This window comes from Neocloeon triangulifer, unplaced genomic scaffold (assembly GCF_031216515.1).
Source record: "Neocloeon triangulifer isolate White Clay Creek 2 clone unplaced genomic scaffold, ASM3121651v1 ptg000008l, whole genome shotgun sequence".
NCBI lineage: Eukaryota > Metazoa > Arthropoda > Insecta > Ephemeroptera > Baetidae > Neocloeon > Neocloeon triangulifer.
Window position 1 is genome coordinate 3,938,746 of NW_026775550.1, and position 23,503 is coordinate 3,962,248.

The 23,503-nt window shown below is 38.4% G+C and overlaps 3 protein-coding genes across 4 annotated transcripts; 2 read left to right on the forward strand and 1 right to left on the reverse strand.

Moving 5' to 3' along the window:
- The first annotated feature begins 71 nt into the window (after positions 1-71).
- Positions 72-7,895, forward strand: LOC132194897 (ubiquitin carboxyl-terminal hydrolase 43). Its single transcript, XM_059616487.1, has 9 exons — positions 72-254; positions 360-936; positions 5,053-5,434; positions 5,494-5,944; positions 6,003-6,108; positions 6,168-6,308; positions 6,593-6,827; positions 6,886-7,107; positions 7,304-7,895. The coding sequence occupies exons 2-9, from the start codon at positions 397-399 to the stop codon at positions 7,456-7,458; spliced, it is 2,232 nt and encodes a 743-aa protein (XP_059472470.1). The 5' UTR covers positions 72-254; positions 360-396; the 3' UTR covers positions 7,459-7,895.
- A 962-nt stretch (positions 7,896-8,857) lies between these two features.
- LOC132194925 (uncharacterized) lies at positions 8,858-10,901 on the reverse strand. The gene is made up of 4 exons (XM_059616523.1): positions 10,817-10,901; positions 10,424-10,705; positions 9,595-9,810; positions 8,858-9,540 (listed from the first exon to the last, which is right to left on the reverse strand). Exons 2-4 carry the CDS (start codon positions 10,629-10,631, stop codon positions 8,858-8,860), a joined length of 1,107 nt encoding a protein of 368 aa, XP_059472506.1. The 5' UTR covers positions 10,632-10,705; positions 10,817-10,901.
- Positions 10,902-13,423: 2,522 nt separating this feature from the next.
- Positions 13,424-15,861, forward strand: LOC132194899 (uncharacterized). Of its 2 annotated transcripts, none has more exons than XM_059616492.1 (6): positions 13,424-13,596; positions 13,644-13,876; positions 13,938-14,231; positions 14,289-14,615; positions 14,673-14,900; positions 15,079-15,861. In XM_059616492.1, exons 2-6 carry the CDS (start codon positions 13,667-13,669, stop codon positions 15,574-15,576), a joined length of 1,557 nt encoding a protein of 518 aa, XP_059472475.1. In that variant the 5' UTR covers positions 13,424-13,596; positions 13,644-13,666; the 3' UTR covers positions 15,577-15,861. The 2 variants fall into 2 exon arrangements, with proteins under 2 accessions (XP_059472475.1, XP_059472474.1); XM_059616491.1 differs by having other exon boundaries at positions 13,425-13,596; positions 13,659-13,876.
- The last annotated feature ends 7,642 nt before the right edge of the window (positions 15,862-23,503 follow it).

Here is a 23,503-nt window from a genome sequence, read left to right on the forward strand (position 1 = left end):
GCCAATTTAGATGGCAGCACCGTTGAGAGAAGGTGACTTAAGCGCCGAGGACGCCCCTGCCGGCAGAAATTCGCACCCGGGGTAGCCAACGACGACCATCATAACAAGAGGAAACGCCTTTCTTTCGCAGCCGTTCTCCGTATTTTGGCCGAATTCGGCTGCGATTTCTCGCGCAAGAGAGCGAACGGTCGGTTGCAGAGTGATCGGACGCCCGGTTGCGTCGCGTCGAGCGAGATTCGCCGTCCGACACGCAGGTAGCAGTGCCTTCTGGAAGGCGGCGCGGGGTCGACCTTGTTTTCGGCCTCCGTGTCCGAACCGCGATTCGTGTATGTGTTATAATCGTCAGTGTCTGATTGCAGTGCTCGATGAGCTGCTAAACTGGGTTCGGCCGAGGAGATGAGCAACTCGGCGCGGGCCGAGGGGCTGCGCCGGGCGTTCACCCTGCCGAGGGGCGCCCGCAAGCTGTTCCGCCGCCCCTCGATCCGCCGCCTCTTCACCAGGGTGGTGCAGCACGTCAACGGCTTCAAGGCGCCGCTCAACAAGGAGCGCATCGTGTACGCGCCGCCGCCCAAGGACCGCGTCCCGGGGGTCACCGGCCTCCGCAACCAGGGCAACACGTGCTTCATCAACGCCGTGCTGCAGTGCCTCAGCCACACCGACCTGCTGGCCGAGTACCTCGTGCTCGGCAACTACAAGGCGGACCTCCGCAAGTCCAAGGGCGAACTGACAGAGCAGCTGGCCGCCCTGCTCAGGGCCGTCTGGTCGGGACAGTACGCGCCCGAGCTGTCGAGCAGCTTCAAGACTGCGGTGGACAAGTACGGCAGCCAGTACCGCGGCGCCAACCAGCACGACGCCCAGGAATTCCTGCTCTGGCTGCTGGACAAGGTGCACGAGGACCTCAACACGGCCACCAAGAAGAAGTACAAGGCCATCAAGGTCAGTCCCAGACGGAGACAAAAATTATTCATAAAAAAGTGACAACAAGAAGTTTTTTTAAGTTTGCTAAAAAAATATCCATGTAGTTTAAATTATTTTATTTATATTTAAATTAAAGACTTTATTTTTTTTTTTTTTTTTTTTGATGCAGTGACACATATAAAGTACGAGCCGAGATTGAGGGTTTCTTTCATCTCAAGCGTTTATCTCATCTTTCAAGGCTGTCCTGCCCCCGAGCAAATAGGCGGACAGGGTCAATAATTAGCATTCCTCTCGGTCGCTCGTCAGCTGCTTTCAATTTGCACGGCTGGCAATAAGAAGATCAAATAATTAGTCGCTGCAGAGATGCTGCTGTCGGTAGTTTTGCTCTCGGGTAGGAAAGGGTTAACTGGGTTATGCATTTGCAGCACCACTTGCGATTGAAGAATTTCGCCGCGTGCAATATTTGTGATTTCACTTATGCATTCGTCATCGACTTATGCAAAAAAGAATGCACTCGTCGGCTTTCATCGAAGTAAAGGTTATTTCCATCATTGTTTGGTGCAGAATTATTACAACATTAGAGCTTTGGTTTTATAACAGTTTAAGTTGATGGATTATTTAATAAAATATACTTATTTACTCCGATCCTCTTTGCATATAAAGTCGCACAGATTTCCATCAAAAATTAATAATGGTCCTTTAGTAATTAATTTACTGTAAAACAAAAGTTTTATAAATTGGCCAAAATATTGGTTTATTTTAACATCTGCTACTCTTGTTAACTTTAAAGAGGATTGAACCACCTCAGGGATCTACAAAAACTGATATTTTGGGATATAAGAATCATTTGATAACCAGAAAAGTGGGGGTCACTGCATAAATTTTTGAGAAAATTTAAATTGAAGGTTTGAAAACGTTTTTTTTTTCATTTTACTTTTAGCGGAGAAAATTAAGTTAATTTTTTAGCCCTTGGAATCAATTTATTTCTTCAAACAAATTTCAAATTAATTCATATTTTGGTTCTATTGAAACATCTTTGTATTTATCAAATTCCAATACGGCCGACGGAGATAAATAAGGGTTTGCTAAAATTGCTGCCAAATTAATTTGGGTGAATATTTTTTAATTTTCTTGGTGGGAGGTTGAAGTTAATAAATCAAGGCATGTTTTCTCAATGGGCACCAAATTTGTAGGTCAAAGGGCATTGACCCTGGCAAAAGGTCAAAATAGAAAGTTGTTTACCCCTTGCAAATAGGCAACCTGACTAGAAATCCGAGATGCGCCATGTCAGTTTTCAAATTTTCAGAATTTTTGAACAAGCAGTTTTGAAAATATTAATGATTTTTAAATAGCGTTTGAAAGACTGAAAATGATCTCTTCGGACTAGTTAAAAATATCATTTCAGTCAAAAATTGAGCAGGCTTTATTTGCTTTCCATTCATAATTGAAGAATTTGAAAAATATTTCCATCCACTTTAATCGTTTCCTAGAAAACAAAAACCCCACTGTTGTTGGAAAATTAGGACCCAGGCCACCAGGTATAGAAAAGGCCGTGGCGTGTGTGTTTCTAGTGGGCTGGCACCAAAGTGCACCAAATCGGTGGCATTGACCCAATTAAATCGCACGCAACAGCACGCTCGGCGGCGGCGGCGGCACAAATTCAACGCTGTTCGTCTATTTGCGACATCTTTGTCGCTCCAGCTCTCGCGGCGCGGACGCCGACAATTTGCATCGTACATTTTTTTTTAATGAGCGCTTCCATTTCCTCGTGCCGACGACCCTCGCTTTTGCTTTTCTCTCTGCCGCTCGGGGCGAACAAGAATCAATGACCAGCGACGAGCACTTGACCGTGTCTCTTAATTTCCAACCCCCACGTGCGCCGCCGAAGGGTTGTTCCCTGGCGTGGCCCACTTTGCCCCTCCACCGCGGCGAGAGTCGTGACGCGAGGAGCAGATAACGGCACTTGTACGGTGCCTCCTCCTCCTCCTCTAATTAAATCATAAACAACGACGGCTTACGAAACAAACACGTCGAGATAAATTCATTCACACATGCGTGCGACAAAGTCAAATTTGAATATATATCATTTTGCTTTCGCATCCGCGGCGAGACCGATTCCGAGGCGCGAAAGTCTCTTGCATCATTACGCAAGGCCACGCGAATTTGGTGCTTCACATTCGAAAGTTTTCCACCTGCTCAGCACTTTAAATGCTCAACTTTTCATTGTAATTTTATTTTCCTTGTAAGTGTCCAGAAATTAATTAAAGATAAGAATGTGGAAAAATGGCACGTTGGAAATTTCAACTTTTTGAAAATTACATATTTGAGAGGCCAAAGTGACATGTTTATGAAGTTAAAAATTCCCAAAATATTTTCGATTTTTTTTTGAAAATTTATTCAAAAATCGAGTTTTTAATTTTCCAGTTTGAGATAAAAATTTGAAAACCACTTCTCCAACCAAATTTTGCGACGTCCGAACACTTGTCTTGTCAATGGTGAACAAACGTGAAGGAACATGTACAAGGTCACTTTCAGTGAAATTTTGAGCTCAATTTTCAAAATGAAAGCTATTTTTAATATCTTTGAATGTTGGAAAAAATTGGGGAAAATGTAGCCCGTCTAATTGAGAATCGACATGGTGATTTTCAGAGGCGCATTATTTTACTTTTTTTAAGCTTTATTTAAAAAAAAAAAAAAAAAAAACAATTGAGTTGCGCTTGCTGGCGCTGCATTTTACATGTTGTTTTTGAAACACTGCTTCAAATTAATAAAAAAATAAAAATGTGCCTCTGAAATTCACCATGTCAAATTTAAATTGAAGGGCTTCATTTTTTTTCTATTCTTAAAAAAAACTAAAAATGGAGTTCATTTTGAAAATTTAGCTTGAAATCAAGTTTTCATAAAAAGTGGCCTTGAACGTGTTTCTACACGTTTGGTCACCATTGAGAAGTTTTCGGACGTCGCAAAATTGAGCTGCAAAAGTTATTTTCAAAATTTTGTCTCAAACTGGAAATTTAAAAACCCGATTTTTGAGTTTCTTTTTAAATTTTTTTTTTAATTGAAAAAAAAAACGAATTTTTCAGCCTGTTAGGTGTGACCGTGTCGCTTGAGACTACCAAATTTGTTATTTTCAGAAAGTTAAATTTTTCAACGTGCCATTTTTCTTTGTGAAAGTAATCTAAAAAAAGTTAATAAATAAATAAATAAGAACAAATTTTTGTCGGACTGCTTTATTTAAATTTTTATTATTTTTGATTTCCTCACAACAAATGCAGGCCTCACGTCCGTGTTTGTCTCTTTTGCATTTGAGCCTTCTGCGTTGCACACAATTTTCCATCGACCGAGGAAACTGCGTGCCGAGTGAAGGAATCAGCATTTTACTACTTCTGTTATGACTCAATTAAGTTCTCTTCTGCACGCATAACAGATGATGCTATTTTTGTATTCATCGTGTTTCTCTTTCTCTCTCCAGACATCGGTGGTCTATTTTAATCGGTCGACCTCCACCGTGATAATTTTAAATCAGAGGAATTCTTGTTCTTTTATTTAGCGCAGCGACTCAAGTGGTATTTTTTTCTGACCTTATGCAATGTGAGGTAACCTGAGCGGTGTGAAAACCCGGCGGCTCAATTCTCACAGTGCGTTTCTTTGTTTAAACGTGGACGAATTTCTTCCCGAGATCGCGAGTTGGTTTTCATTCGTCGGCAGAGAGAAGGTTTGAAATTTTGAAGAAGAAAAATAATAATAATAAAACGCGCTGAGGCGCCTTTCTTTCAAGTCGGTGAACTTGTCTGTGCGACGATTGTTTACGTTGGTCTCGGTCGCAACGCAAACACGGGCCCTTGTTTCAAAGCCAGATGCAAATGTTTGAGTGCGAAACGCACACTGCGAAATTGTTGCTGAAATTTGCCCAGGATTAATGCAGAATTGCGCAGTTCAGCGGCGCTTTTGACCCTTTCGAATGAACTTAATGGAGGCAAAGTGACTTGACCTCCTACAACCTTCAACTTTTAAAAATTTCAATAGAGATAGTAATGAAATTTGCTCTCATTATTGAGAATTTAAATAATTTTAAATTAATTAAATTTAAATTTTATGAAATTGATCAAATAAAAATCTTGTTTTGATTCGCAGAATTCGTTTGGAAGGCCAGACGCAATCGTGGCCGAGGAGACGTTGGCGAACCACAAGCGGTGCAACAACAGTTTTGTGCACTCGCTGTTCCAAGCGCAGTTCCGCTCGTCACTGACCTGTCCCAAGTGCCAGCGGCAGAGCAACACCTTCGACCCGTTTCTCTGTGTCTCGATCCCGGTGCCGCAGGACCAGAGCAAACCGCTCTTTGTGTCCGTCGTCTACCTGTCGCAGCAGCCGCGCCAAGTGCGGATCGGCCTCTCTCTGCCCATCGACGCCGAGACCAAGGAGCTCAGGGAGCAGCTGGCCTCGGACACCGGCATTTCCGAAGCCTTCATGCTCCTCACGGAAATTGACAATCAGGGTTTCGTCCGGACGCTGTCAGGTATATCGAGTTGATTTTAGTAAATGAATTAATAATTTCAATCAATCAAATTTTTCCAGACGTTCAAGGGACCGCCGAAGCTTCCGAGTCAGACCCGTTGTATTGCATCGAGTTGCCGCAGCTGAAAGATGCGAGTGAGGAGAGTGGCGCCTACGTTATGCTCGTGTGGATCAACGTGCTGCAGGAGGAGGAGAACAAGTTCAAGCGCTTCGGGAGTCCGTACACGATGCAGGTGACGCGAGAGACGTCGTACGAGGACCTGCAGAAACTTATCCTGAAGGAAATGCATCCCGCTCTGCACGACGACATCCTCACCAACGCGCAGGAGGTGCCGCTTTTTAGAATGCGAGTCGCCGAGGCGGGACTCCAGCCGGGCACTTACCTGGACTTCTCTCTGGACCACCCTCTGTACATGGAGGCCGTCGATCAGGCCCTGGCGCTCTGCCCAGAGGACGGAGGCCCTGCCCACCTCAAGCTGGTCCTCGAGTGGGAGGCGAAGGCAAAGGAAAGGTAAGCGTTGGAATATTTTCTCTGAGATCAACGTTTTTTTACCATTTTTTGCCACTAGTGTGATTGCGGACGATAGTGAGCAAGAAGAAGAGCTGGCAAGTGTGCGGGAGTTGAAAAACTTTACGGAAGAGTCAAGGACGGCAACTCTTGAAGAATGCTTTAAGGTGGGATTAGGAAATAAATGTTAAGACATGTTGGATAAAAATTTTAATGCGCTTTTCAGCTTTACACACAAGATGAGGTACTGGGGCCCGAAGATGCCTGGCATTGCCCCTACTGCAACCGAAAGCAAGAAGTTGTTAAAAAACTTGGCCTCTGGTCATTACCCGACATTCTTATAATTCATTTGAAACGATTTCGCCAGGTAATTATTTCTTTATCGACATGAATTTTTGGAGAATTCTGGGAAAACTTCCTGTAATAGCGAGAAAAAATCTGAAGTCGAGAACAAATTTCCATGTTTTTTGTTTGTTTATTTTTATTTTTTTAATTGTAATTCTACTAAAAACATTGCTAATTTGTCCTGGTAGACGCTCTACCAGTTTTTTTTTACTGGACCAAATTTTAAATAGAACAACTTAATTTTGAATTTATTATAAATATCTTTGATTCCGTGACTAATTATTTTGTTGAATCGTTTGTTTTCAGTCACCCAAAAGCCGCTCCCCGTCAAAGCTGAGCACGATGGTGGAGTTCCCTCTCTTCGGTTTCGACATGTCCCCTCACGTGGCCAGTAAGCCAGAGGGTGCTGTGCCCAATGGTGTTGGCTGGTCCCCTTGGAAGCGGCCGAGGCGGCAGTCGAGTGCTCGCGAGGACAACGTCTACGACTTGTATGCCGTCTGCAACCATCACGGGCAAGACGTGCAGGGAGGCCATTACACTGGTATTTTTAATTCACACCAATTTGTTTACCAGTTGTTGATTGAAAAAAATTCTTGCAGCCTACTGCCGAAACCCGTATGATGGCCAGTGGTATGCATTTGACGACGCCAAGGTTGAGGGTTTGGAGGAGGAAAACGTTGTCACCTCATCGGCCTACATCCTCTTCTACCAACACCGTAGTCTGTCTGGTAGTCCTTGCTCGTCCTCCGCTTCCACCTCGTCATCTTCTGATCATTGGGTCTGCCGCATCCCCGCATTTGATGCACCTGCCAAGTCACCAGGTAAATCGTAATATTCCTTTCTAGGTTTTCAAATCTCATCAGTAGCTACATTTAATTTGTAAAACTATTTTTGATGAAGCAAAACAAAAAAGTTGAATTTCAATTGCTTGAAATATTGTTGATTAATTTATAGAAAATTTCTTTTTGTGTGGCATTTGTTTTGTACCTAATTTCATGATTTTTTTTTCAATTTCAGCTGAAACTCCAGTCGAGGAAGCGCCTCAGTTCCAGCGGAACTCGCGAGGCTACGCAACGCTCCCTTCCAGTCAGAGTCCAGCTCCTGTTGCTGCAGCTGAGAAGGACCACCACTCAGAGGACGAGGCGGAGGTGGTGGCTGAGTCGAGCGTTTGAGACTGTGATTCGTGCCTTTCTTCATTCCGCGCACTCTCCTGAGAAAGCACTGGACAGTTTTACATTATTTGATCAATGATGCATACACTTATTATGTTACTACAAACGATGGTGTAACATTGCGTACGAGAAACACACACATTTATATCAACATGCTGCTGCAAGTGCTCTGAGATAGATTTTGTTACTATTGATTAATTTTGTCGACTAGAATCATGCCTAGGGACCAAAACAATTGTTGAAAATTTCCCAAAGCCAACTCGCTGCTGGTTTTTACATTCAAGAATGATAAATTCAATGGCAAAAGAGAGAAATTGATTTGTTACCGAGTCCGAGCACCTTCTGCTGTGATTGCCACTTGTTTGCTTTTCATTATCCCACATGTAACGGTAAAAATAAACTGCTATTTTCAACTCTTATTACATAAACTTGGCTCTTCATTATATTCTATCTACAAGATGCTCTTCATAAACAATGAAACATGCTTAAGTTAGTTTTACTCAATATAGTTTCCACATGATGACTTTGCGGTGCATAAATTGTTTACGATCATTTCAGTAGCGTTTTTAGTCCATTACATAAGTTTACATCTGGCTGTCATTTTACACGAAAACAGTGAAAATGCTGCCTCCAAAGGCTCTGCACACGCGCCTGCTCCGCTAATCATTAATCGACAGATCTTAGAGGGCATCGAGTCAAACGCCGACGTGTTGAGTCAACAGGCGGAGGCGGCAGTTGGAGGCCGAGAAGGCGGCCACGATGTCGGCCAAACAGTCTTGTGACGAGAATAATCATTCATAGCCTCTATAAAAGTGTAAATCAAATTCATGTCAAAACAAAATCAACAAGAACAAATTAGCGTTTCGTGCATGAGTCAGATAAAAGTTAACGAGTTAATAAAGTCTAACTGCCGGTGGTGAGAAACTCTTGCAGCGGGTCAAGGTTGATCAGGAGCAGGCGGTGCACCGAGGTGAACAGCACCCGCTTGTCCGAGGGGTGCACCAGCAGCTCGCTTCATGTCTTTTTATACTGCATAAAATACTTTACTTTGATCAAATTTTCTATCTCTATTAAATTGACTTCTCATAATTTCTTGTTTAAAACTAATCAACTTTTAATACTTTTGGACCTGCAAAAAGACTCCAACCAACGTCTCTCACAGCACTGAACTTCAACAGATCAAAATTTTTTAAATTATTAGATTATGATAATTATAATTTGTAATTATTAAGGGGGAACTTGTTAAATCTTATATCATTAAATAACATTTTTCAATAAAAATTAAATTAGAATATCAATAATTTATAGGCGGCAAAGGTGAATAAATTTGAAACACTGCGAATAACATGAGAAAGGAAATATCTGTTTAATTTATTTATGTAACAAGCTGGAAAAAACATCAATCTTCTTCATCAGACTCGGTGGCTGGATGCGAAGGTGAAATGATAAGGTAAGGTTTCTTAACTGGCTTCTCATTTGAATCTTCTACACCCTTCTGCACTCTCTTCTTCCCTTGCTTAACAGTTTTATCCTCAGCCTTGGCTTCCGCAAGGGCAACTTGGAAATCAGTATTGAGGCCATCGACTCGTGGAGAAATCTCCTGTTCGGCTCCCTGGACCGCTTCCAGAGCGACTTTGCGGCTCTCCACCTCGAGCAATTTCTGCTTCTTTTCGTCTTCAAAAGCCAGTCGGTCGGCTTCCAGAGCGACTTTCCAGCTCTCCACCTCGAGCAATTTCTGCTTCTTTTCGTCTTCAAAAGCCAGTCGGTCGGCTTCCAGAGCGACTTTGAAGCTCTCCACCTCGAGCAATTTCTGCTTCTTTTCGTCTTCAAAAGCCAGTCGGTCGGCTTCCAGAGCGACTTTCCAGCTCTCCACCTCGAGCAAATTCTGCTTCTTTTCGTCTTCAAAAGCAAGCCGCTCGGCTTCAAGAGTGACTTTGAAGCTCTCCACCTCAAGCAGTATCTGCTTCTTTTCGTCTTCAAAGGCAAGCCGCTCGGCTTTCAGAGCTTGGGTGATGCCAGCCATGTGAACTTCCTTGTTCTCTGCGTAATTTATCCCTGCCAGCACAAGCATCTGGGCTTTAGCTGTGAAAAAAATATTTTAATTTCCGCTTAATTATATAAAGGCTGGATATTTACTCCAGTGAGTAGGGATTGGGCATCCATGAATGTGGAGATACACAAACAGCCCTGGTCCTGGTATGCGGTGGAAGTCGGCGCTGTCGCAAAATGACTGGAATTTCTCCGGCATTCCGGAGACAACAGGTGTCTCAGCACTGATCCGAAAGGAAGTCATCATCACTCTTGATGCTACTTGAGCTAAGTAGGATGCCTTCTGGAGCAGGCGCTCATGAGCTGAAAAAGATTTGAACAAAAATTCAAAATTTAATGTAGCTTTGCACAAAGCTTATGAAAAAAAACCCAACAATAAAAATGTAAAAAAAATCACAAATTAAAACAATTTAAAAATATCATTTAACATAAATAATTACAGTTAAATGAGAATTGATGATAATATTTTAGAAGAAATAAACAAAATTGTTTTACTTTTCATAATATTGTTAAGTTGCGTTGTCAAAAAGGAACAAAAAGTTAAAAAAATCGCTAAAAATTTGAAAAATAAGACTATTTATGAAAAATTTACTTAATTGTTGATTTTTATTCATTCAAAATAATTTTTCATAAGGTTTAAAAAAAAAAATCTTAACAATTTTGAAAAAAAAAATCTTTGTGGAGTTACTTCGAAAAAAACACAATATTAATTTGTGAATTTCAATCAAAAAATCTTTCAAGAGGATTTTTAAATAAAAACTTCAAAATATTTGCAATGAAAATTGGAAAAATTCTCACGAATTTGCGAAGAACTTTTTTGAAAATTTAAAAAGAATCGTCATGTAAAGAAAATGCTTTTAAATTTTCCCTTAAGAATCTTTCGAAAATAATACAAAAACAAAATTATGGTACTCACTCTCTTCGAATGAGAGCCTCTCCTTCTCAATTTCATCCTGCAACACGATGAGCGTCAGGATTTTCTTATCCAGCGTACGAAGCATGTCCAGGAAGAGCGGACGTGGGTTGAAGTTTTCGATCATGCTCTCCGGGACAAAGCCTTCAGGTAAATAGAGGCAGATTCCGCCTCCACCGCCCTGCTGAGCTTCTTCTTCAACGTTCTCCATTTTGCCTCCTCAGCTTTGAATTCAACAGCCTCGTCAGAGCCTTGGAGCAGAATGACAGTCTTGCACAAGCAGTTCTGCAGATCAAATCAAAAATCGAAATAAATTAAGTTTAAAAACAACAAGGGCGAACAAAACAAAGGCAGTTGTGGGCGTGGTTCAATAAGGTCGTTTTTTTTTAAATCAACGATTTCTTATTGGCATTGTCAGATCCGGGCGTCGGTCTTTCCACTTCTTGGTCTTTCCCTCCGGTCTTTTGATTTTTGATTTGCCTGCTGGCGCTACGTGACGTCACGGAGGAACAGCCGCCATATTGGTTATTGATATGTATTTTGAGATGCGATTCACATATTTACGTCTTTTCACGTGTTTTGTGGCCGTGCGGGGCATTGTCATCGCTCGATGGACAGTGCTACACGTTCTCACATGGTATCATCAACGAAGCTGCAGGCGGAAAAAATAGCAGAGTTCAGTCGAAGGAAGCTCAGAGCTCAGAAAGACGGCAAATCGCGACGGTGCGGTTGCTAGTCGCTAAGTGAGAGAAGGACGCGGTGAATACGACGTTTGTCGATGAAATGGATTGTTTTCGGCCGAATTACCGAAGATCTGGCAGTATGTGTGTGTGATGAAGGTGTTGAGAACCGAATTTCGCAACAAGTAGATCGAAAAGTGAGTCAATTGGTGGATTTTAACGCTGGTCACCCTTCAAAAACACCTTGTCATTTCGCCCGACTTCGCCTCTTGATTTCCTCACAATCCTCACCACTCTCTCCGGTTATCACTGCGATTTCTAGATGAATAAAATTTTTGAAAGTTTTGATGTTGACCAGCGGCACGAATAACCGGTCTTAAAGCCGGCCAGGGTGGAGGAAAATTTATAATTTGTGGTTTTTGTTTTCGCTCGAAACACATCGACCCCGGCACTCTCTCGCTTGCCGCTCGCCCGCCTTTGCTTCTTCGCCTTGGCTCTGTTTTTTCCACGTTTGTTATTAATTCTTTTTTACGGAAAACAAAAAAAAACATTTAATTCTGTATTTAATTTTATTTCAGCTCATCTGGAGCATGATGTCTGACAGGAGGGCTCCCCCCGAGGGAATGAAAGATGGGCACAGAGCCCCCGGAACATCCCCCTCTGAAAGCCATATGGGTGACCACGTTCTAAGCGCCCTCACTGCCCTCAGGAAGCCATTTTCCAGGCAGGTCCTGGTTTTTCAAGCCACCTGACAAAATGGTCCTCAGGCGGTTGCGAGGAGCAGGCCCAGCTCCATCTTCGCTCGCAGAATCACGCAGTTTGAAAAGCCATCAAGCTCACAATAGAGGTTAGTTATTATATAGTAAATGAGAAAATCAATTACTGTGTTTTTAATACACCTAATCAACAATTCCACTAAATTCAATTAATTTTTCAAATATTAAATTTTAGTTCTTATAATGCAGAACTGATTGTAGATTTTGATAAGCTCTACTAATTATTCCAGCCTATGTTGTTTGAAGGTGAGGGATGGAAGCAGTACCTTGTGCAACATGCCAGCTAGAAGAATGTGCAGACCACCTCAACACCTAGAGTGTCCGTTCTCCAGGCAAGCTAGACATTCCAGTTTTTCGCAGAGGTCTCCGAATTCTATTATTTTCAAAATTTACGTCTAATTCATAAAAGGACTGCCAGGAAAAAATCTCCAAAATCAATTATTTTCAAAATTTACGTCTAATTCATAAAAGGACTGCCAGGAAAAAATCTCCAAAATCAATTATTTTCAAAATTTACGTCTAATTCATAAAAGGACTGCCAGGAAAAAATCTCCAAAATCAATTATTTTCAAAATTTACGTCTAATTCATAAAAGGACTGCCAGGATAAAATCTCCAAAATCAATTATTTTCAAAATTTACGTCTAATTCATAAAAGGACTGCCAGGAAAAAATCTCCAAAATCAATTATTTTCAAAATTTACGTCTAATTCATAAAAGGACTGCCAGGAAAAAATCTCCAAAATCAATTATTTTCAAAATTTACGTCTAATTCACAAAAGGACTGCCAGGAAAAAATCTCCAAAATCAATTATTTTCAAAATTTACGTCTAATTCATAAAAGGACTGCCAGGAAAAAATCTCCAAAATCAATTATTTTCAAAATTTACGTCTAATTCATAAAAGGACTGCCAGGAAAAAATCTCCAAAATCAATTATTTTCAAAATTTACGTCTAATTCATAAAAGGACTGCCAGGAAAAAATCTCCAAAATCAATTATTTTCAAAATTTACGTCTAATTCATAAAAGGGCTGCCAGGAAAAAATCTCCAAAATCAATTATTTTCAAAATTTACGTCTAATTCATAAAAGGACTGCCAGGAAAAAATCTCCAAAATCAATTATTTTCAAAATTTACGTCTAATTCATAAAAGGACTGCTAGGAAAAAATCTCCAAAATACGTCTAATTCATAAAAGGACTGCTAGGAAAAAATCTCCAAAATCCGTTATTTTCAAAATTTACGTCTAATTAATAAAAGGACTGGTGGATATTAGATTTACGACTGAAAAGTGGAATATTTGGATTTTGGATTAAGTTCTTATTCTTATATCTGTAAAATCATTTGTGTGTATTTCCTGTCAGACCGGTAGCGGCCCGCAGCCCTGCCGGGCCTAATTGACTTTGCGAAACACTTGGTTTAGTTGAACTTCATACATTTTTCCTCAGTGAAATGTCAAATATGTTCAGAGCTTAAATAATCTATTTTTGCTGACGAAACAAAGATACGCGGAACGTGCTGATTTAATGTTTAGTCTATTGGCGCAGTTGTCAAAGTGAAGAGTGCCACAGTCCTATTATTCAACATTCCTCCACTTGCTTCTGAAGCGTGCAGCGGATATAAAATTGCACTTCAAGATTTGCTTAATCTGAACAATTAGTATAGTGAACGTACTCTGTTCAAGACCGCGCACCTGCACAACAAACGAATCAATTTTCAGGGTAAGCAATTTACATTGAAATTAATTTTATATCTTATAACCGCGCAGTTAAATAACTTGCAGATCATTCAATGAGGAACAAAAGTCATCTGCTGATTTTGAAATTCATATTTCTCGGCTTGTCTCTCGGTGTGATTGCAATAGTTTATTACATTATAAGCAACGACTCAGGATCAGTAATCAAAATCCAAAATGAGCATGACAAACCTGCCTTGTCTGCACGGGAAGAAGTCCTTGACATTGATGATACAATATTCACGGAGGATCTCAAAAAAATTATGGTATGGGGAAAATCTCAACTTAATTAATTTGTAATTGATTACCGTCGCCATCATTTTTAAGTTGGAAAAATCCCACCCGAATATATTTGTAGCGCACCTGGACGAAGGTGGACCTCAGATAAATGCAACCTGCGCACATTACATCAATGCTCTTGACATAGAATACAATAACATTTACTGGCAAAAGCAGAAAACCATCAACGAGACTTATTATTTCTACGGCGCGTATTACGACAACCGAGTTTTAGTTGACGGCAATGTGATAAGGATCGTCGGCATGGTCGACAAACTCGATCCAGGCGAGCTCTACTGCCAAATTTGGTACACAAATGAGCCGCAACCAATTATATCCAAGGTATTATTTTTTCCCTGTGAATATATTAGAAAATTATACTAATTAAAAATAAAATAGGTCCACCACGCGCAATACATGTGGTATACATACTGGGGCTATCAAAATGCAGCCCTGCAACCATACCTTTGGAGCTGTCGAATACCGGACGAGTTTCAATCCCGAGTGCCAGAGTCAGTTTCTCTTGTTGGGCATCCGTGCCAAAATCCGAGCAACAACCTCCGGGTCGTGTACAATTTGCCCGAATCTGGAGAGAAGGAAAACTTTGCAGTGTGCGTGAAAGGGTTGAATTTTATGCACAGTGCCCACACGTCAGTCCGTCTGATCGAATGGATCGAGCTTTTAAAAATGCTCGGTGCAAGCAAAATTATTTTCTACGAACTTGCGGTTTGAAAATTTTGTCCGCAGTTTTCCATAATTTCTACTATAATTTGATCTCCGTAGACTCATGCAAATATTTCCAAAGTTTTGGATTATTATTCAAGAACGAGGAATGTGGAGGTGATTAAAACTACCCTACCTGGACCTTACGCCAACATCCCAGAGTTTATGGGAACGTTCTTGCAGAAACGCCTCCAAGTTCAAATATTTCAAGAAATGATCCAGTACAACGACTGCTTTTATCAAAATTTTCACAAGTTCAAGTATATCACCTTGTTGGACCTGGACGAGGTTTGTTATTTTTATTAAGATTGTATAAAAAAAAACATATATATTAGCGTAGAGTTTAATCCATTTCATTCAACAAACTTAAAATTTAACTCTTAATTCTCAATTTCATCAAAATAAAAAATATCTATATATTTACCATATTTACAAATATTTGTAAAATAATTACAAATTTTTTTAGGTAATCCTACCTTTGAGTGTTAAAACGTGGCACGAGCTAATTTTCAACGTTTCGCTTCCCAAAGCTGTTGCAGCGAAAAACATTACTTATGCATCTTTCATCGCGCGCAACGTCCACTTCATGGACGACCGGAAAGAGTACAATGACTGGTTCCCGGACATCCCTCAGTACATGCACATGCTGCAGCACGTCCTCCGAAACACCAAACACGTTCCACCTGGCGAAGGAATCAAGGCGTTCCACAACACGGACTTGATTTTGTCCCTGCACAACCACTTCGCCAGGGCATGCATTGCGTCTGACACATTTTGGTGCGACTATTACGATTTTGATCTGAAAGATGCACATTTGCAGCACTACTGTTCCGGTAGAAATAAAGAAGAGTGCATGACGACAAGGGAGGGAAATTTGACGTTAGACACGTCAATGTGGAGGTACAAAAATGAGTTGATTGATGCCGTCAGGGAAACTTTGCACAAGACTGGATTTTTGAAGTAGTTCAAGTGATATAAATTCATCTTTGTTTAAACTGATAAACGACAGTTCTTCAGTGGGTTTAAGTGTCGTTTATGTTTAGCAAAACTGTATTTTTTTTTGCCGAATTATGTCGGGCGTTTCCGACATCATCAAGTTGTGATACACAACTTATCTCCTTTTTATATTTTTGTATTTGATCGAGTTATAAAAATTATAACCCATTGTGGAGTTGCTTATTTCAATTCAATTAACATGTTTCAATAAACAATCGTTGATAGTGAACAAGCCTTTTAAAAAAACAATTAAATTTATTTTATAGGTTGCATTTCCTTCATATACAATACACAATAAAGATTTTAAAGCTTACACTTATCAATAATAAAGACGGGTAAGTTATTAATAAATACAACAAACTATCGATTAAAAACACTTTTAAATCAGATGAATAAATATTAATTTTCAGTGATTTCTTATTAAAAGCAACTAAAAAATGAGCCTATAATTTACAAAATCCGCTTTCAAAAGTATGCAGTATTATTGACTTATTAAAATGTGTTTTTTTTATTCTCCTTAATCTTGAATTTGCCAAAAATAAAAACATTATTTTATAATTTTTTAATATAATAATAATAATCAATTATTTTTTATTCTTAAGTTTTCAATATTGCTGTTCATTTTATCTCCTCTGATATAGGGAGCAAATAAAAATTACACCATGACTAATATTTTCTCTTTTATGGTCCTTATCTCTCACGGCACATGCAGTGCACGTTGGATGAAAAATTTGATAATTTCACCCTAAGGCTAGATATTAAAGTTTCATAATATGCACCCTGAACAGATTGTCTTTCCGGCGGGAGTAATTGTGCAGTTTGCAGGTCGTTCTGCACTTCATCTACATCGTGAGAAAACTCCTTCCAATTCATTTTTTTCAAGGGTGGTGGAAAATTCCTCCGATTCCAATTATTTTCAAAAATGAGGATATACGTTAATAGCAGGTTTTTGGGAAAGCACCTCGTTTTTTTTTTAAATGTATAAAAGTAGTGGTTAAAAAATTCCTCCAATTCTATTTTTTTTAAATGATACGATAAATGAATGAAAAAGATTCCCTATCTATTTAAATTAATAATGAAGGCTGTCTCAAAAATGCCAAGCACAAAAATCGTAGTTATGCAACTAGTCGGGCACGCACGTCGTGCCGGTTGCATAACCATTCACCTGAATGAAAGCGGTGAACAGGCGGTGAAGAGGGCAAAAATTCTCCCATAAGATATTTGGCACTTAAGAACCAGCACACGGCAGGTCGACTTTTGAGGCAATTCATGCATTTTAATTTTCCTGGAATTGAAAGTTAGGTTTCAATTTTCCACAAAATCATATTTAGTGTTCAGTTCAATTTGTAAACAAGTATTTATTTATTTATTTATTCTGCCTAAAACATTTCATGCTTTTTTTAAGTCGAATCTGAAAATTTGCAGCAGAGAAACTTGAGTTAAAAACAGGAAACTAAAATTAAAAAAATTCATAAATTAGCAGTCATATTACACAATAATTCATAATTTATTCATTTCCAATTTGTTTTTACTTTAAAAAGTTCTATCGATATGACTAACGTCAACATGAGTCGTCTGTAATGTAACCCACATTATATTCTTCGCTTCATGATCGTTAACTTTTGAAAGTTTATAGGACTAGCGTCTTCTGCTATGGACTGTGATGTTAACTGTTCTATACCTCCTGATGCGATTCGAGAATTTTGAAAATGCATAAAGCCTCTCGTCTATACTTTACGTTTGTGATGTTTCCTTAGGATTTTTAAATTATAATCGGGTGTTTTGAAATAAAAAATGACTAACGTCAACATATGTCGTCTGTAATGTAACCTACATTAATATTCTTCGCTTCATAATCGTTAACTTTGGTAAGTTTATAGGACTAGCGTCTTTTGCTATGGACTGTGATGTTAACTGTTCTATACCTCCTGATGCGATTCGAGAATTTTGAAAATGCATAAAGCCTCTCGTCTATACTTTACGTTTGTGATGTGTCCTTAGGGATTTTAAAATATAATCGGGTATTATGAAAATCAAAAATGACTAACGTCAACATATGTCGTCTGTAATGTAACCTACATTAATATTCTTCGCTTCATAATCGTTAACTTTGGTAAGTTTATAGGACTAGCTTCTTTTGCTATGGACTGTGATGTTAACTGTTCTATACCTCCTGATGCGATTCGAGAATTTTGTAAATGCATAAAGCCTCTCGTCTATACTTTACGTTTGTGATGTTTCCTTAGGATTTTTAAATTATAATCGGGTGTTTTGAAATTAAAAATGACTAACGTCAACATATGTCGTCTGTAATGTAACCTACATTAATATTCTTCACTTCATGATCGTTAACTTTGGAAAGTTTATAGGACTAGCGTCTTTTGCTATGGACTGTGATGTTAACTATTCTAACCCTCCAGATGCGATTCAAGAATTTTGAAAATGCTTTAAGCCACTCGTCTATACTTAACGTTTGTGATGTGTCCTTAGGGATTTTAAAATATAATCGGCTATTTTGAAAATCAAAATGACTAACGTCAACATATGTCGTCTGTAATGTAACCTACATTAATATTCTTCGCTTCATAATCGTTAACTTTGGAAAGTTTATAGGACTAGCGTCTTCTGCTATGGACTGTGATGTTAACTGTTCTAACCCTCCTGATGCGATTCGAGAATTTTGAAAATGCATAAAGCCTCTCGTCTATACTTTACGTTTGTGATGTTTCCTTAGGATTTTTAAATTATAATCGGGTGTTTTGAAATTAAAAATGACTAACGTCAACATATGTCGTCTGTAATGTAACCTACATTAATATTCTTCACTTCATGATCGTTAACTTTGGAAAGTTTATAGGACTAGCGTCTTTTGCTATGGACTGTGATGTTAACTATTCTAACCCTCCAGATGCGATTCAAGAATTTTGAAAATGCTTTAAGCCACTCGTCTATACTTAACGTTTGTGATGTGTCCTTAGGGATTTTAAAATATAATCGGCTATTTTGAAAATCAAAATGACTAACGTCAACATATGTCGTCTGTAATGTAACCTACATTAATATTCTTCGCTTCATAATCGTTAACTTTGGAAAGTTTATAGGACTAGCGTCTTCTGCTATGGACTGTGATGTTAACTGTTCTAACCCTCCTGATGCGATTCGAGAATTTTGAAAATGCATAAAGCCTCTCGTCTATACTTTACGTTTGTGATGTTTCCTTAGGATTTTTAAATTATAATCGGGTGTTTTGAAATAAAAAATGACTAACGTCAACATATGTCGTCTGTAATGTAACCTACATTAATATTCTTCACTTCATAATCGTTAACTTTGGAAAGTTTATGGGACTAGCGTCTTCTGCTATGGACTGTGATGTTAACTGTTCTAACCCTCCTAATGCGATTCAAGAATTTTGAAAATGCATTAAGCCTCTCGTCTATACTTAACGTTTGTGATGTGTCCTTAGGGATTTTAAAATATAATCGGGTATTTTGAAAATAAAAATGACTAACGTCAACATATGTCGTCTGTAATGTAACCTACATTATTATTCTTCGCTTCATAATCGTTAACTTTGGAAAGTTTATAGGACTAGCGTCTTCTGCTATGGACTGTAATGTTAACTGTTCTAACCCTCCTGATGCGATTCGAGAATTTTGAAAATGCATAAAGCCTCTCGTCTATACTTTACGTTTGTGATGTGTCCTTAGGGATTTTAAAATATAATCGGGTATTTTGAAAATAAAAAATGACCATCGTCAACATTAGTCGTCTGTAATGTAACCTACATTATAATCTTCGCTTAATAATCGTTAACTTTGGAAAGTTCATAGGACTAGCGTCTTTTTCAATGGACTGTGATGTTAACTGTTCTAACCCTCCTGATGCGATTCTAGAATTTTGAAAATACATTAAGCCTCTCGTCTATACTTTACGTTTGTGATGTGTCCTAAGGGATTTTAAAATATAATCGGGTATTTTGAAAATCAAAATGACTAACGTCAACATATGTCGTCTGTAATGTAACCTACATTAATATTCTTCGCTTCATAATCGTTAACTTTGGAAAGTTTATAGGAGTAGCGTCTTCTGCTATGGACTGTGATGTTAACTGTTCTATACCTCCTGATGCGATTCGAGAATTTTGAAAATGCATTGAGCCTCTCGTCTATACTTTACGATTGTGATGTGTCCTTAGGGATTTTAAAAATCAAATATGACTAACGTCAACATATGTAGTCTGTAATGTAACCTACATTAATATTCTTCGCTTCATATTCGTTAACTTTGGAAAGTTTATAGGAGTAGCGTCTTCTGCTATGGACTGTGATGTTAACTGTTCTATACCTCCTGATGCGATTCGAGAATTTTGAAAATGCATTGAGCCTCTCGTCTATACTTTACGATTGTGATGTGTCCTTAGGGATTTTAAAAATCAAATATGACTAACGTCAACATATGTAGTCTGTAATGTAACCTACATTAATATTCTTCGCTTCATATTCGTTAACTTTGGAAAGTTTATAGGACTAGCGTCTTCTGCTATGGACTGTGATGTTAACTGTTCTATACCTCCTGATGCGATTCGAGAATTTTGAAAATGCATTGAGCCTCTCGTCTATACTTTACGATTGTGATGTGTCCTTAGGGATTTTAAAAATCAAATATGACTAACGTCAACATATGTAGTCTGTAATGTAACCTACATTAATATTCTTCGCTTCATATTCGTTAACTTTGGAAAGTTTATAGGACTAGCGTCTTCTGCTATGGACTGTGATGTTAACTGTTCTATACCTCCTGATGCGATTCGAGAATTTTGAAAATGCATTGAGCCTCTCGTCTATACTTTACGATTGTGATGTGTCCTTAGGGATTTTAAAAATCAAATATGACTAACGTCAACATATGTAGTCTGTAATGTAACCTACATTAATATTCTTCGCTTCATATTCGTTAACTTTGGAAAGTTTATAGGACTAGCGTCTTCTGCTATGGACTGTGATGTTAACTGTTCTATACCTCCTGATGCGATTCGAGAATTTTGAAAATGCATAAAGCCTCTCGTCTATACTTTACGTTTGTGATGTGTCCTTAGGGATTTTAAAATATAATCGGCTATTTTGAAAATCAAAATGACTAACGTCAACATATGTCGTCTGTAATGTAACCTACATTAATATTCTTCGCTTCATAATCGTTAACTTTGGAAAGTTTATAGGACTAGCGTCTTCTGCTATGGACTGTGATGTTAACTGTTCTAACCCTCCTGATGCGATTCGAGAATTTTGAAAATGCATACAGCCTCTCGTCTATACTTTACGTTTGTGATGTGTCCTTAGGGTTTTTATATTATAATCGGGTGTTTTGAAAATAAAAATGACTAACGTCAACATATGTCGTCTGTAATGTAACCTACATTAATATTCTTCGCTTCATAATCGTTAAATTTGGAAAGTTTATAGGACTAGCGTCTTCTGCTATGGACTGTGATGTTAACTGTTCTATACCTCCTGATGCGATTCGAGAATTTTGAAAATGCATTGAGCCTCTCGTCTATACTTTACGATTGTGATGTGTCCTTAGGGATTTTAAAAATCAAATATGACTAACGTCAACATATGTAGTCTGTAATGTAACCTACATTAATTTTCTTCGCTTCATATTCGTTAACTTTGGAAAGTTTATAGGACTAGCGTCTTCTGCTATGGACTGTGATGTTAACTGTTCTATACCTCCTGATGCGATTCGAGAATTTTGAAAATGCATAAAGCCTCTCGTCTATACTTTACGTTTGTGATGTGTCCTTAGGGATTTTAAAATATAATCGGCTATTTTGAAAATCAAAATGACTAACGTCAACATATGTCGTCTGTAATGTAACCTACATTAATATTCTTCGCTTCATAATCGTTAACTTTGGAAAGTTTATAGGACTAGCGTCTTCTGCTATGGACTGTGATGTTAACTGTTCTAACCCTCCTGATGCGATTCGAGAATTTTGAAAATGCATACAGCCTCTCGTCTATACTTTACGTTTGTGATGTGTCCTTAGGGTTTTTATATTATAATCGGGTGTTTTGAAAATAAAAAATGACTAACGTCAACATATGTCGTCTGTAATGTAACCTACATTAATATTCTTCGCTTCATAATCGTTAAATTTGGAAGTTTATAGGACTAGCGTCTTCTGCTATGGACTGTGATGTTAACTGTTCTATACCTCCTGATGCGATTCGAGAATTTTGAAAATGCATTGAGCCTCTCGTCTATACTTTACGATTGTGATGTGTCCTTAGGGATTTTAAAAATCAAATATGACTAACGTCAACATATGTAGTCTGTAATGTAACCTACATTAATATTCTTCGCTTCATATTCGATAACTTTGGAAAGTTTATAGGACTAGCGTCTTCTGCTATGGACTGTGATGTTAACTGTTCTAACCCTCCAGATGCGATTCAAGAATTTTGAAAATGCTTTAAGCCACTCGTCTATACTTAACGTTTGTGATGTGTCCTAAGGGATTTTAAAATATAATCGGCTATTTTGAAAATCAAAATGACTAACGTCAACATATGTCGTCTGTAATGTAACCTACATTAATATTCTTCGCTTCATAATCGTTAACTTTGGAAAGTTTATAGGACTAGCGTCTTCTGCTATGGACTGTGATGTTAACTGTTCTAACCCTCCTGATGCGATTCGAGAATTTTGAAAATGCATAAAGCCTCTCGTCTATACTTTACGTTTGTGATGTTTCCTTAGGATTTTTAAATTATAATCGGGTGTTTTGAAATAAAAAATGACTAACGTCAACATATGTCGTCTGTAATGTAACCTACATTAATATTCTTCACTTCCTAATCGTTAACTTTGGAAAGTTTATAGGACTAGCGTCTTCTGCTATGGACTGTGATGTAAACTGTTCTAACCCTCCTGATGCGATTCGAGAATTTTGAAAATGCATACAGCCTCTCGTCTATACTTTACGTTTGTGATGTGTCCTTAGGGTTTTTATATTATAATCGGGTGTTTTGAAAATAAAAAATGACTAACGTCAACATATGTCGTCTGTAATGTAACCTACATTAATATTCTTCGCTTCATAATCGTTAAATTTGGAAAGTTTATAGGACTAGCGTCTTCTGCTATGGACTGTGATGTTAACTGTTCTATACCTCCTGATGCGATTCGAGAATTTTGAAAATGCATTGAGCCTCTCGTCTATACTTTACGATTGTGATGTGTCCTTAGGGATTTTAAAAATCAAATATGACTAACGTCAACATATGTAGTCTGTAATGTAACCTACATTAATATTCTTCGCTTCATATTCGTTAACTTTGGAAAGTTTATAGGACTAGCGTCTTCTGCTATGGACTGTGATGTTAACTGTTCTATACCTCCTGATGCGATTCGAGAATTTGGAAAATGCATTAAGCCTCTCGTCTATACTTTACGATTGTGATGTGTCCTTAGGGATAATAAAAATCAAATATGACTAACGTCAACATATGTAGTCTGTAATGTAACCTACATTAATATTCTTCGCTTCATAATCGTAACTTTGGAAAGTTCATAGGACTAGCGTCTTTTGCAATGGACTGTGATGTTAACTGTTCTATTCCTCCTGATGCGATTCAAGAATTTTGAAAATGCATAAAGCCTCTCGTCTATACTTTACGTTTGTGATGTGTCCTTAGGGATTTTAAAATATAATCGGGTATTATGAAAATCAAAAATGACTAACGTCAACATATGTCGTCTGTAATGTAACCTACATTAATATTCTTCGCTTCATAATCGTTAACTTTGGAAAGTTTATAGGACTAGCGTCTTTTGCTATGGACTGTGATGTTAACTGTTCTAACCCTCCAGATGCGATTCAAGAA